A 15286-nucleotide genomic window follows, 5' to 3' on the forward strand; every position below is an offset into this window, starting at 1 on the left:
TATTCCCTCCCCCCATTTCTCTAAATTTGTGTGTTAAAAGATACTCCACAGAACAGTTTCCAACTTGGGACTGTGGTTCCCTGTAGGGCTGGTAGGCTATTGCAAAGGTTTCTTGTGTCCGTATGTTCTCCAAGCTTAGTCATCTTGTCACTATATTTTGTCAAACAGTGTATACTAGAGGAATAACTACCATCAAATCCAAGAATTTTTTTATATTCATATAGAGATCTGAATACTCAAAGTGTGGGAAGGACTGGTATAGACGTATCTTGGAAAATCTCACAGAAGCATTTTGCTGTGCCTAATGCTTAATTTAATTTTTAAAATTTTAAAAGAAAAATTTCATTGTGATTTTCATTTCCACAGTGGTGATCACGTAATGGGAAGACAGTTCAGGGAGGGTATTGTGGTCAAACTTATTTTTTACTAGAGTTTGCAAATTACAGAGAAGCTAGGTGAACACACATACATATATATGTATATGTGTATATAGGGCACACTTTTTAATTTAATCTGCATTATTAACATTTTTTTTACATCTAAATAATCAACAAAATGATATATCAAGCCCAGTTTGGTAGAGCTTTCCCTTTTCCAAGGTGTAAATGCTCACATTGAAAATTTAACAATTGGCTCTCCATTTAGAGCTGGCTCTAGGACACACCTGGTTCTTTTCTAGCCATTCTTCTTTTTCTCCCATTCCCCGTCACCATCTACACACAAAATAAGATTTGTCTGAAAGTTCTGCCTTAGGTCTGCACTCTTCCTTGTGATAATGCCAATACCAATTTTGTCCTATTTCATATTAAATTTTTCTCTTCATCTTTTGGACATAGTCAACGAATTGATTGAAAATTATTTTTGTTGTTGTTGTTCGACTCCATATTTTTACAAGGGTTTGGTTTTTCTTTTTTCTTTTTTTTCAATTTGAAGAGAATTGGTGGAAAGAAGAGAAAATTATTTATTGATAATCGAAATAAAATCTGTTTTTAATAAACATAGGTGCAATTCCCATACCTAATTTGGAGAGCAATGCAGTATTTATTTTAAAAACCAACAAAGGACACAGAAATGTGCCAATGGATAGTTCTTATATCTATAAACTCTATGAAAACATAACATGAAACTAATTGAATAAAGACATTTCTGTTGGAGGCTGAGATGCTATTGTTCAGGTACTTAGTTTTACAGTGATCTAATTTGCCAGAAGGCTACAACTTGGGAGAGCAATGGTAGTTCTCATACCTATGGGATTACTTGAAGTATAGATATTCTATATTGCTTGTTAAAAGCCAATTATTTTAGGTTTCCATTATGTTCTGAAAGTTTTAGTGCCTGACTTAAAATGTATGCTAGGGCAAAAGGGAGAACAAATTCTTTTTGTGTGAATAAAGATAGCTGGGGATACCTGCAACTAGATACTTTTTCCTCAGAAAAAGGTTTTTAATCTTCTGAAATACTTGAGTGTAAGTACATGCTATGAATGTTTTAGTATATATGGGACCTTTCTCTCTTACCACTTCTCCTCCTCTAGATATGATCTTCTGACACCAAGTCCAGTGTTCTTTATAATAGATCATGTAATATATAACGCCTGACACTTGCCAAATGCACATGGGGAGGAATATACAGGATAGTAAAGCTGAGTGAGAGAACATTCTCCCCATCCTATTCCAATGTATAATTCTACCTGTGTTGCCATCCGATGTCCAGTGCTTGTAGGTAGGATGAATGATCTACTTCACAGCTATTGAGGACCTAAGTACCAGGTCTCTCATTATGCAGCCCTTTCCATCCCAGACTGACCCAGAGTGAAAAATTGGGCTTCATCTCCCTTCCACCTGGTGGAGCATTGATCTAAAATCAACATCAAAGTTAAATGTTGGTGCTGACCTATTCTTGCCTATAACAATCTGAAGTGTTTTAGCTAGTGAATTTTCTTTTCTTCATCTTCTGATTTTGAGTTGCTGGCTGCCAACATCCACCCTCCAATTTCCTCATCCATGTCGGCCTCATTTCTCCAATGTCCCCATCATGTCCTCTGGTACTCCCACTCTATTTTGTTCATTCACAAACTCCTATTCATGTTCTTTTTCTTTTCATACTTATTCTATTTCTTTGGAATCACAGAGACTTGGCTCCCTCTGGAGATACTGTCATAATTCAGGTACTTGGCTTTATACAGTCATCTAATTTATGTGGGGCTAGAGCTTGGGGAGAGTGGATAGTTACTATACCCATCAGGTGATCTTTATTAAATATCCTTGATCACCTTCTCCAAGAATGGATTTCCTTTTCTGATTTCCCCCAATACTGGGCCTATTAAAGGGATCCTAAATCCAATTCTTCTTTCTCTAATCCTACTCAGAGCTTCCTTTCAAAGCAGGAAAAAAAAATCATCATAGAGTGAGACTCTGCTTTAAGGAGCGCTGTAGTTGCCACTTCCAGAACCTTTCCCTACCACTGTATCTTACAAACCATCATCTTTCAAAGTTCACAACAATCAGATTTATTACCCTGATCCTGATAACAGTTATCTACTGGATGCCAGGCCATTCTTTTTCCTTTCTCATATAACTCAATATCTAGCTTATAGTCTTCTCCTTTACCCCAACACCTGCCCTTATACTTGTGGACTTCAGCATAGAAGTTGATGTTTCTCCAAATGCCCTCTCCCACTTCATCTACATCCTTAATTCCCATCAGCAGCACTTTTACTGCACTCCAGCCATGCACAAAGATGGTCATACCTTTGATCTCATCACCCAAAAGTATCTTACTTCCACAATTCAAAACTGAAATTTTTCTGTTTTACCATCATCACCTATCCTTCTTTCTCTCATGTGCTTAATACTTCTTAAACCTATTATTCATCTTTACCACAAGCTCCACTCACTGCATCCCTCTGCTTTCCTGGTCAATAAACTCTTGCTCTGGTATCATTCTCTTCCTTTATAATTTGTACTTCTTTAGAAATGCTATTGCACTAGAAGGACCAGAATTTAAGGACCAAGCTACATCAGTTGACTAAGTATACCTTTGCACAACTAGAGATAGTAAGATAAAAAATATTATTTAGAAATAAAATTATATTTTTCTTGGAATTCTTTGCATTTATGGCAAATTTACATATTAGGAGAAATAACAAATTATAGTAATTATTTTTTTAAATCATTTAAAAATTTCATCAATTGATTTATTTGACAACCCTGGTCCTTCTGAGTTCAATTTGATGTTGCCCATTATCTTTGAAATCATTGTTCCCTTTACTCAATCTTCCCCATCATCCAAGCTTCTGTCTTGGATTACCACCACCACCAACTGCTATCTCAGTTTCTACTTAAGTGTTACTGACCAGTGACGGAAGAAGTTCGTACAACTGCAGATTGGGTCCACTATGAAATTATTTTATCTAATCTTAATTAAGGCTTCCCTGCCACATGCCAATCCTTTTAGACTTTTTTGATTACATCCTTATCTCATACCTCATACACAACTCCTTTTGAAACCTTCTTTTTCCCTATTCAAGGCACCTACACCAGCCTCTCCCTACTCAGAAAGGGACTTTGCCTCATACTTTACCAAGAACATTATGACCATCAATCTTCTTTCTCCCAGGAGCTCAATCCTTCAACCATCTCCTCTCATGGTCCATTGAGTCCTTCCTTACTGCCTACAAACATTCTCAGAACTCCTCCAACTTTAAAAGTCTTCACTAGACTTTGACATCCCCAGGGAGAAAAAAAGCTATCTACATCTGTTGCTTTCATGTCCTCACCTTCCACTCACTTCTCAATCCTTTGCAATCTGACCTCTGATTCCAGTACTCCACTTGAATTGTTCTCTCCAAATTTCTTAGTGATCTCTTGACTGCTAAATCTGGTGGCTTTTTTCCTATCCTCATCCTCATCTCTGTGTCTTTAGCACTTTTGACTTCTCTCTTCTACATGCTTACTTCTCCCTAGATTTTCCTGAAACTGTTTTCTCCTGATTCTCCTTTTTATGTATCCAAAAATGTCTTCTCTGTTTCCTTTGCAGAAGTATTATTCATGTCCTATATGCTTTGTATGAGTATATTCCGTACCTCTGTACTGGGTCTTCTCTCTTCATACACTCTCAATGATATTATCAGACTGTTGTTGATTTGTTTCAGTCATGACTGCCATTTTTTCATGGCAAAGACACTGGAGTGGTCTGCCATTTCCTTCTCCTGCTCGTTTGACAAATAAGGAAACTGAGGCAAACAGCGTTAAATCATTTGCCCAGGCTGACACAGCTAGTAAGTGTGTGAGATAAGATTTGAACTCAGGTCTTCCTGACTCCAGGCCTGACACTCTATCCATTGAGCCACCCAGCTACCCATTATCAGATTACATGGGTTCAGTTATCATATCCATTCAGATACAGTCAACTCTACATCCTTACCCCTTTTCTGTTTCTTGTGCTAAATACTGCATCACCAACTGCCTGCTAAACATTTCAACTTGAATGTATCCCAGGAATTTCAAACTCAACATGTTCAAAACAGAACTCAAAAAAATGTAGGTCTGACTATGTCACTGCTTAAGATGCTTTAGTGACTCACTATTCCCAATAATGGGATAAAATACAAACTCTTTTTATCCAGCACTTAAAGCCTTTCACAGACTATCCCCAAACTAGCTGTCATACTGTCAAACTCCTGTAGAAAGCTGTCAGTACTTATTCCCTCTAACCAACTCTATGATCCATTCAAACTGACCTCTTTATTGTTCCCCATACATGATGCCATCTCCCACCTTCGTGTCTTTTCAAAGTAACAGGTTCCCCATTCCTGAGATGCCCTCCTTTCTCACATTTACCTCATACAATCCCTCGCTGCTGTCAAAGCCCGGTCCTCGTCCCACCTACTCCTGGAGGGCATTCCTGATTCCTCAATTGTTAGTTCTGTTTCCCTGAAATTACTTTGTATTTATACTGTATGTACTTTTTATATACCTGTCTGCACGCATGTTGTTTTCCCATCATTTGGACATAAGGTCCTTGAGAGAAGGGATTTATTTTAGTCATTGCTTCCAGAGAATTCGAGTATAACACCTGACTGCAGATACTTAACTTTAAAAAAATTAACCGATGCCTTTGGGGAGTTCAAAATATCTAGAATTTTGAAAGTGATTTGAATGTTGTTATTGTATCAATTGTGATACAAAAGTCTTGTTTATATTTCTAACACTTATAAACCTTGTTAAAACAAGTTTTCTCATCAGTCTTTCCTCTTTTACAAAGGAAAAAATGGTAGAAACGCACATATTTCTTTTTGACTACTACATTTTTATCACCACTTTTTTGTCTTCTTTTTCCTTTTCCACAATACAATAATACAATAAAATATTTATAAACATTTGATTTTAAAAAATAAATATTGAAAGATTTAGTAATGGAAAGAATGAAAGGAGACAAGAAAGAGTGGGTTTCTGATATTTTAGTTTGAACTCTCAGTCATCAGTTACATCCTATTATATATTCATCAGGTTTTGTTATAATTTGCTTTTTTTCTAAGTTCACTTAGTGGGATTCTACCAAGATTCTTTATACAAATGGTAAGATAGTCTTAAAACAAAATAGAACATGACTCCTAAATTTTCTTAGGTCTTTTTTCAGTTAAAGGATTTAATTTGAGATTATTCAGAGTTGGGAAATTCTTTTTCACTTATATATACAGAGCTGGAAGGGAAGCTTAGAGATCATTTAATTCAACCCCCTTATTTTATAGGTGAGGAAACTGAGGCTTAAAGAGGTGGGTCATAAGTGTCAAAGCTAGGATTCTAATCCAAGTCCTCTCAATGCCTATATTCAAGTTGACCCATTTTAAGTTTACTGTGGATAAATAACTCTTCTATCTATTGTTGTGGTAAACCAGCTGGTGTTGTTTTTAAAAACAACACTCACTTGTTTGGATTTTTGTATCCTCACCTACAGTACTTAAAAATGAAATGTATTGTTTTGCTTCTGAAATCCAAAGGTGACTTGATTCATCAATCACTTTGCTATTCTGTTTCTGTTTAACTTGGAAATTGCATTCAAAGAACTGCTCCCACATGAAAGCTGAAAGTTTGCTATGGGGTACTATGGTACTTCACTTGTGAATGTATTGGAAAGATTGTCTTCTGACAATTGCATACTCTTTTTTTTTTTTTTTTGTGGAGAGGCAGTTGGGATTAAGAGACTTGCCCAGGGTCACACAGCTAATAAGTGTCTGAGGCTGGATTTGAACTTAGGTGCTCTTGACCGGAGGGCCTGTGCTCTATCTGATGTGGAATCTAGCTACCCCTTCAATTGAATACTCTTTCTACCCAAGTTCCCTTAACAAGAGAAGAAATTATCTTTGTGTGTGTGTGTGTGTGTGTGTGTGTGTGTGTGTGTGTGTGTGTGTGTGTGTGTGTCTGTGTGTGTGCTTCACACTTTAACAAGGTATCATTACTTCTTTAAGCCCCTCTTTAAGGCTTTGGTACTGTAATATTGATGTTACTGTAGAAAAAATCACCATGGCAGTCAGGTCTTGAAGAAGAAGCACAAGTTATAACAGAATCAGCAATTGTAACAACAGAAATAAAGGGAACAAGTCATCCAGGCAACAGTTAAGGTCATCATGTAGGCCAGGATAATGGATAAAATTATTTTAGTTGATTGATGTATCTATACCACCTGAAAACCAATTACCCCAGGAAACTCAATTTGTATGTTACCAAATCATTGATAAAAATAAAAATTTGACATTAGTCTGCCTTCTTGCCCATTATTAAATATCCACAACTCATCATTGCCCTTACTGGAAAATTTCTGATTTAGGGCTATCATAGAAGCCTATCATTTTTTCATACATCTCTAGCCTGTGACTGCGGGCTTAGTATGAAATGATGACAGAGCCTAAAATGGAGCTTGGTGTATAGATGAGTAACATAGATGTTGAATGAGTGCATAAATAAATGAGGAAATAAGTGAGTCCATGTAATTTGATCAAAGTTAATAACCTCCTGTGTAATCCTGACTGTGTTTGAAAAAAAAAGTTAATAATATTTTAGAACCAAAAAGTCAAACTATATCCAAATTTATAATATGAATTCACTTATTCCTTTGTAAAACTTTTATTTTTTCTCGCAGCCCTCTCCCTTCCTCTTCCACCTCTCCCCTCCACAATTTGGGTGTATATATGTCCCTCACTCCGCACCTAGGAAGATGTAAGCCCTTTGAAGACAGTGTCTGTTTTATTCTTGTCTTTTTGTGGGCAATGCCTAGTGTAGTGCTTTGCTCGTAGTGGGCCCATAATTTCAAAAATTGTTGAATTGATTGAAAGAACCAGCCTAAGATTACATTTTATTTATTTTTAAATTTATTTAATAGTTTATTTTCCCCAATTACATGTAAAAACAATTTTAGCATTCTTTAAAAAAAATTCTGAGTTCTAAATTCTTTCCCTCTGTCCCTCCCCTACCCCCTTTTTGAGAAGGCAAGCAATTTGATATAGGTTGTACATGTGCAGTCATGCAAAACATATTTCCGTATTAGTCATAAGATTACATTTTAAAATCATTAACTGTATAGTAGCTCAATTCAATTCAGTTCAGTTTAGCTCTGCTACTAATAATTTGTGTGATCTTGGACAGGTCACTGAACCCCTTTGTGCCATAGATAATTGAATTTAGCAAAAATTTATTAAGTACCTCATACCAGGAACACCCTGCAGAGTAAAATTTTTAAAATGGCATAATCTCTGCTCTCAAGGAGTTTGCATTATGCTTTGAGATGAAAGGATTAGACTAGATGATCTGTGTGATCCCTTTCAGCTTTAGCAAACTTTTGGCAGTTATTCATTCCCTGCGATTATCTGATTTCCTGTCCAGACGTCCTTCCTGTTGCCAAAGCGCAGTTTCATCTTCCTCCCAAACTCCCTCCTTACCTCTTCTTCATAGGTCTCGCTTAGAGGATACAGAATCAATGGATTAGAAGAGGATTGGGTTTTTAGAGGTGAAATATACATGGACTACAGATTGGGTATGAAGGGACTTTAACATTAACTAGTCCTTTATTTATCTCCTTCTCCTTCCAGGCTTCCAGTCTCAGTGTTAGGATATATGGGGGGGGAAGGGGGAAGTGAGCGTGGGGCTTCAGTTAAATGCTAGAGGAGATGGATTATAACAAGTGTTGGATAAGGAGAGGAAGATTGTAAAAGAGAAATGTTCCAAGTGGGTCCCAATACCAACATTGGCCATTGGTCTGTTTCTTTTATCCTTTTAAGGCGATGCTTAAAGTGCTAAGATCTTTCCATGCAGACAATGTTACTTTAAAGGGAAGCTTTGTGGTTACCACCAAAGAAGTCTGGTCTGCTTGAGTTCTCTACCCTTCATGATAATTATGGTAATATGATTATTTCAGAGTCTGTGTTTCTGAGAAGGATATGCAGGTATCTTGAATTCCTGTGCTTGAATGAACAGGAATGAGGAATCAGGAGAAGATGAGAATGAGTTGATTGATAGCTATGAATGAACATTTATCTTCAAAGTGTTATAGAATCACAGATTCTCAGAGTTGCAAGGAACCTCAAAGATAATGTAGACCATCCCACCCCTAAGCATGAATGTCTTCTACAGCATTAATGTTGGTGGTAATCCACCCTTTTAATGAAAACTCCCAGTGAATGAAGAATGCATTGTCTTCAGGAGTAATTCATTTCACTTTTCCATATTTCTAATTATGAGGAAAATTTCCCCCATGTTCACTGAAACATTTTTCTATTGTTCTGCATCTTATCCTTTAGGGTAAAGTAATAATTTTTATTCCTATTATGGCCCTTCAAATATGTGAACACTGATATCTCCCCTAATTCTTCTCTTCTGCTTAAACACCCTCAAATTCTTTAATTGATTCTGATGTGGCATAATTTCTAAGCTTTTTACTGTCCCAGTCATCTTTTTCTAAACATGCTTTGGTTTGTCATTGTCTCTTTTACTGTGTGGCGTTACAGGACCACAATAGGATTCCGGTGATGCTCTGACTAGGGATTAAATAAATATTTGAGAAACATAAAAAACCTTGGAAAATATTATACAAGAAAAGAATTATTCATTGATTTTGAAAGGATTATAGAATCAACCCTCTCCCCCAAGGAACACAAACGCAGGAAAGTTCAATTTGTGAATAAAGAAGAAGCATTTTTTAAGCACCAAATATTCACAAGGCACCATTTTAAGTATTGGAAATATAGCGAGTCAGTCCCTGCTCTGAAAGAGATCACATTGTAATGGAAGAGACAGCCCACATAGAAGGATTGAGCACAAAAATATGGATAGCACCATTTTTTTTGGTACTAAAAAAAATGGAAAATCATTAGTGGCTTTTCATTTTAGAATGGCTGAACAAACTGTGATATATGGACATATCATTAATGTACCATATGCAAAAAAATGAGCAATTCAAAGAAATATGTAGAATGACTTGTTTGCAGAGTGAAGTAAGCATAAGTAGAACAATACACAAAATAACTACAATACCGTAAATGAAAAGAACACTAAAATGAAGCTACATAATTATGACCTATTGTTAGCTACTGAGAAGAGATAAGGAAATGTCTTCCTTCTTTTGGTAGAGAGGTGTGAGAGGTGTGGGGCTATGAGCTTGGAATGTTGCACATATATCAAGTGTGGCTCCTTTTTTGGTTCATTTTACTTAACTGATTATTGTTGTTACTGTTCCAGCATTTCTCATGGCTATACCCTTCTTTCTACTCACACCCACAATCACCCTAGTTTTAGTCTTTATCATATTGGCTTGTACTGTTGCACTGGCCTTCCAATTAATCTTTTGTGCATCCATTCCTTTCTAATCTATCCTTTACCAGATTAATTTACTTAAGAACATGCAATATCATCACATCCTTCCCTCTCTCAAGAATCCTCAGTGGCTCTCTTTTCACTTGAGGATACAATATAAAGTCCTCTGCTGACATTTAAAACCCTTTCAAATATTGTTCTGGCCTACCTTTCTAGGTTTGCACCCCATCCCACCTCTCTCTCTCTCTCTCTCTCTTTCCCTCCCTCCTTCTCTGCCTTACTGAAATATTTGCTATTGTAAATACATGATATTTCCATATCCTACCTGGTACATAGTATGTGCTTAGTCAATGTTTGTTGGTTGACTGATTGACAGTCCACTTTGGAGGTGGGAGGGAAAAGATTACCCACATCAGTGAGATCACTTCGTAGATCCATTGAAATAAATTAAAATATATTTTACCTTATTTCAGTGAAATAAGTTGATGACAGAGATCATTTACATAGTGACATCTTCCATTTTCTAGTTTTTATGTCCCCAGTTAGTAAGTTGACTGGTCAAAGCCATGGAAAGATTGATGTAAATATCCTCTATTTATAATTGGTATTACAAAGTAATTAACATACAATTAGATAATTAAATTAATTTTATTTCATTAAGATTGAAATATACGGGCCGCACGCCGGCCTTCTGCCAGTCGTGCGCCAGTACCCACTTCTCTTAAAAGAAGAGCACTGCCAGAGTCTTACCCATGCCTGGGTCCTCGGTCCTCAGCCGGATCACCACACAGAGACAAGCCATCGGAAGGCACCAACACCAGAGTTTTATTCAGAGGCCAACACAGCAAACCATCATAGCAAGCCCAAGCAGCAAGGCCAGAGCAACAAGGCAGGAGCCAGGGGAGCGCGCACGTGTGTGTTCTGACCACGCTTGTTCCTAAGTACCTACTTAGCCCCTCCTCCCCAGCCCGCTACTAGCCAATGATTGTAGGGTCAGATACCGGAAGGGGCTGTCCGAGTTTAGCACACCAAGGGGGAGGGAGTGACGTAGGAGGCCAGGATTGGATACAGGAAGGAGGCATCTGGGATTGACGCATAGACAAGAGTACGTGACCTAGGAAGTCAGACTCAGGAGGGGACTGGGTCAGTGCTGCACAAGGTCAGGAAGGTCACAAGAGGCATCTGGGGATGACGTTGCATATAGGGAGGGGACTAAGCAGAGGGAGCTCAGTCCTCTGCCATCCCACTCCCACGTGGCACCGCCCCTTGCCTCAGGAGTTCAGGCTCGGCTACTTCCTTGCACCCAGCTTATCTCATAGCATTGCCCAGTTGCCTCATGGCTTCTCCGAATCCAGCCCATTCCAGTACACACGACTCTGTCTACCACAGTCCCTGCCTCGACTTCCAAAATACCCAGATCTTACCTTACCCATGCCACAGTACCCGACTGGCAGCTGCCAACATCAGACAGTCCCTCACATTGAAATATTGTAATTCACTAAAGTCTACTCTCAGAGATAATTGAAAAACAATTCTTAAAGTTGTTTCGACACACTACACCATGTGGCTGGAGGTTATCACCATATAAAATTAGTTTTGTGGGTTTGCTTGGTCATGAATCAGAGTATAGGTTTATTGAAAACTTAGGCAAGTTATTTTACCCAAACCTGGCAGTTTGTTAGGATAAATTATGTCTTAAAAGCCTGTCTCCCTAACCCAGAATCATGGGCATTGAACTTTCTTGAGAAGAGCCTGATTTGCCCTTACTTAGCAATAGTATAGTAATACAACCAAGGCTTATCCTTTTCAGCAAGCATGTACCATGCATCTACCATGAAGGGAGCAGAACCAGGAGAATAATTTATTAAAATAAATGTTGAATGATAAACAACTTTGAAAGACATAAGCTTTCTGGTCAAAGCAATGTCCAGCTAAGATTGCATGATGAAGCATGCTACCCATCTCCTGATAGCGAGGGGATAGAACTCATATTTTGTTGGATATGGCCAATGTAAGAATTTATTTTGCTTGCTATGCACATTTGTTATAGGCTTTTTGTTTAGAGTTTTTCTAATAATTAAAGGAAAGTAATAAGGAGACAAAATAAACTTTTGATCATTGAAAAGAATAAAGTGTTTTAAAAAAGCATCTACTATGTACATGGTATAGTGTTAGATGCTAAGGACACAAAAACAAACAAAAAAAGAAAAATAGTTGTGGCTCTCAAGAAGGATGTAGTCTACCAGAGCACTGATAGCTGAATTTTTAGTGGTAGTGATATTATATTTCTTTTCAAAGATGTTCATCAGAAATGAATTTTCAGAAAAGAGGAAAACTAATTCAGAAAAAAAGGGCAATAACAACACTTTAGCACTCCAAAAACTTATTACTAAAAGTCATTTCTACCACCTCTCACCATGAATTACCTTTTTTGCAGCTTTCCTCTGGTCAGAAGGACACGGTGAATGATCTTCAAGTGTGTTCAATTAAAGTAGACTCTTAATATAATAAAGCTGGGAGGAACTTTAAAGATCATCTAATGCAATCCTATCATTTTACAGATCCATAAATGGTACCAAGAAAGGGTTTGTGACTAAACCAGCATTTCAGAGACCAGTTTTGGTTAACATATCATGTAAATAGAATTTTCTCCCTACAGTAGTTGATATCTTTTATCAACATTCTTTTATCTTTTAAGCACTTCAGTGGGGAAAAGTGTATATGTCTATTAAAAGAAGAAACAGGGGCAGCTAGGTGGTGCAGTGGATAGAGCACTGACTGTGGAGTCAGGAACACCTGAGTTCGAATCTGGTCTCAGACACATAATACTTCCTAGATGTGTGACTCTGGGCAAGTCATTTAGCCCCAATTGCCTTACCAAAAGAAGAAACAGTAGTTCTTATTTTATTCTAGCTATTTTCTAGAACATTTTCTTGACTGGAAACTAATTAGCTGGAGGTCAAAACTAGTAATAAACTGAGAGATGTTTTGCTTGAGAGATGTTTTGCTTGTTCGATGTGTTTTTAGCAACTCAAAAAAAAAAGGACGTGATGACTTGTTTTTTTTGCTTAGCTCTTGAGATCCCCCTTCTTCTTCTTAATCTGTCTCTAGAAAATTGTCTGTCTCTTGAAGAATTCTAGGACATTTAATAATAGCTAATAATAGCTAACATTTATATAATACTTACTATGTGTCAGACACTGTGCTAAGCACTTTACATTATTATTTCCTATAATCCTTACAACAACCCTGAGGGGTAGGTGCAATTGTTATCTCCCTTTTACAGATGAGGAAACTGAGGCAAACAGATTAAGTGACTTGCCCAGAATTTTATCAAAGTCCTATCAAAAAAATTTAAAAGAGGTTTATCTTACATTGATTCAAGAATCATATGATGATTTTAAAAGGTATTTGGAATATCCTTCCATTAATGCTAGGATTTTTTAACTATTCTATTTATAAGGTTAGAGTTTGTTTTTAGAACAGTAGGAACTTAGACTTTGAACATTTGGCTTTTAAAATTATAATAAGAAAATATTTGTACAGTGATCCACTTTGTAATACATTTTATTGATTCCTTTTGTTTTTTTTTTTGTCACAGTCATTTCCAAATAAACTCCCTTTCCTCATCTAAAATTGAACTCCTGGTAAGGAAGAAAAACTGTTAAGCAAAACCATCTGATATATTGACTGTGTCTGACAATGTATGTCACATTCTGTATCCCTTGCCCCTTACCTCAGTGACAAGAAGAGGGAAGTATGTTTCAGCATCTGTCCTTTGGGCCTGAAATTACACATTAGAATTACTCAGGGTACATGATCATAGTTACTGTGTATGTTTTCCTCCTGGCTTTGCTTTTAGCATTCTACACCAATTCATTTAAGTCTTTCCATGTTTCTCTGTATTCCTCATATTTCTCGTTTCTTTCTGCACGATAATGTTGTACTACATTGAGATCTATTTTAACAGCACAGAATGGTTTGTGGATTAAAATGAGCACATTAATTATCATGCTCAGAAACCTAGTGTTTTCATTGTTATTGTCATCTATAGATATTTTTTGTATGTATGCTTATATTTTTAACATTCTTTGTGGTGCAGTAATTCCCTTAGCATAATATTTTCAATGATGGGGGAAAAAAGAAACATGGATTTGTAGGGGAAATTATACTAAGGTATTTCTTATGTATACCAACGTGATTTTTGTAATTTGAATGAGTTTCTCATTGATCTCTAGTGTTTCAGTTCCATAATGTTGATTTCAGCAACTTTTTTTTTAAATTAGGTGTTTCAGATGCTTAAGAACTATTGCTTATTTTTACAACCAGCATAGCATTTTAAACTCTGCCTTAGTTGTAATTGTATTTTTCCTTTTGTTGGTTTTTTTTTACTTTCCCCCAGAAAAGAGGCACAGTTAGATGAAGAAGGGCAGTTTCTTGTCAGAATAATATATGATGATTCTAAAACGTATGATCTGGTTGCTGCAGCCAGCAAAGTTCTCAGTAAGTACACATCAGTTCTTTTCATCTTTTTAACCTGCCTCCTCACCTGGGACATTTGGGGAGAAATGTTCTTATTATTTCCTTCTTTAAGCCCGTTAGTTCATGGTCACTAAGGAAAATAAGGATTGACAAAAATTTACTAAGTGTCTTTTATCTGCAGGACACTGTGCTAGGCACTAGAGGTACCAGATGAAAAAGATACTTCCCCGTCCTTAAGAAGCTTAAAGTCTACCCGGGGGTTATGACATTAAAAAACAACAACAACAGTACAATACAGGTAGTGCGTGATAGTAACAAAGGAAGGACATAGACAAAAGGTAGGATGGAATGGAGTTGTAGGGGGTCTTAAAAGACAAGCAGAAATATTTACATTTTATTCTAGGGATGATAGAAAGCCATTGGAGTTGGTTGAGTAGGAAGGACATGTGGTCATATTTACATTCAATAAAAATTACTTTGCTATCAGTATGTAGAATGAACTAGAATGGTGAGCAAGGAGTCCAGTTAGGAAACTGTTGTAATAATCTAAGCGAGAAATGATGAGGCCCTGAATTGAAATGGTACCTCTGTGAGTGGAGCGACGTAAAATACAACTAATTTCATGAATCTAGAAACAACAAGATTTTTCAAATGATTGGGCATGTGGGATGAAGGAAAATCAGTAGTTGAAGAAAACGCTGAAATAACACACCTGGAAGGATATTGGTGCCTTTGACAAAAATGGGGAAGTTTAGAAAGATAATGACATTCAATATGTTTAAATGATAGCCAGTTTGAAATTTCCCACAGGCAGTGGATGATATAGGACTAAAACTTGTGGGAAGAGACTGGGACTGAATATGTAGATCTGGGAATAATCTGCATATAGGTGATAGTTAAACCCTTGGGAGCTAATCAGATCACCAATAGAGTGTAGAGATAGAAGAGAAGAAGGTGGAGAGAAGAACCCTGGGGAACCACCCACAGTTAGAGGGAGT

The 15286-nt window shown here is 37.0% G+C and overlaps 1 protein-coding gene across 2 annotated transcripts in view; it reads left to right on the top strand.

Moving 5' to 3' along the window:
• GUCY1B1 (guanylate cyclase 1 soluble subunit beta 1) overlaps window positions 1-15286 on the top strand; it is a 71819-nt gene that overhangs the window by 18313 nt on the left and 38220 nt on the right. For both annotated transcript variants that reach the window (XM_027866982.1, XM_027866983.1), the window contains exon 3: window positions 14209-14309. In XM_027866982.1, the coding sequence (XP_027722783.1) occupies window positions 14209-14309 (101 nt within the window). The remainder of the gene's footprint in view (window positions 1-14208; window positions 14310-15286) is intronic.

This window comes from Vombatus ursinus, unplaced genomic scaffold, assembly GCF_900497805.2.
Source record: "Vombatus ursinus unplaced genomic scaffold, bare-nosed wombat genome assembly UNPS02014784.1, whole genome shotgun sequence".
NCBI lineage: Eukaryota > Metazoa > Chordata > Mammalia > Diprotodontia > Vombatidae > Vombatus > Vombatus ursinus.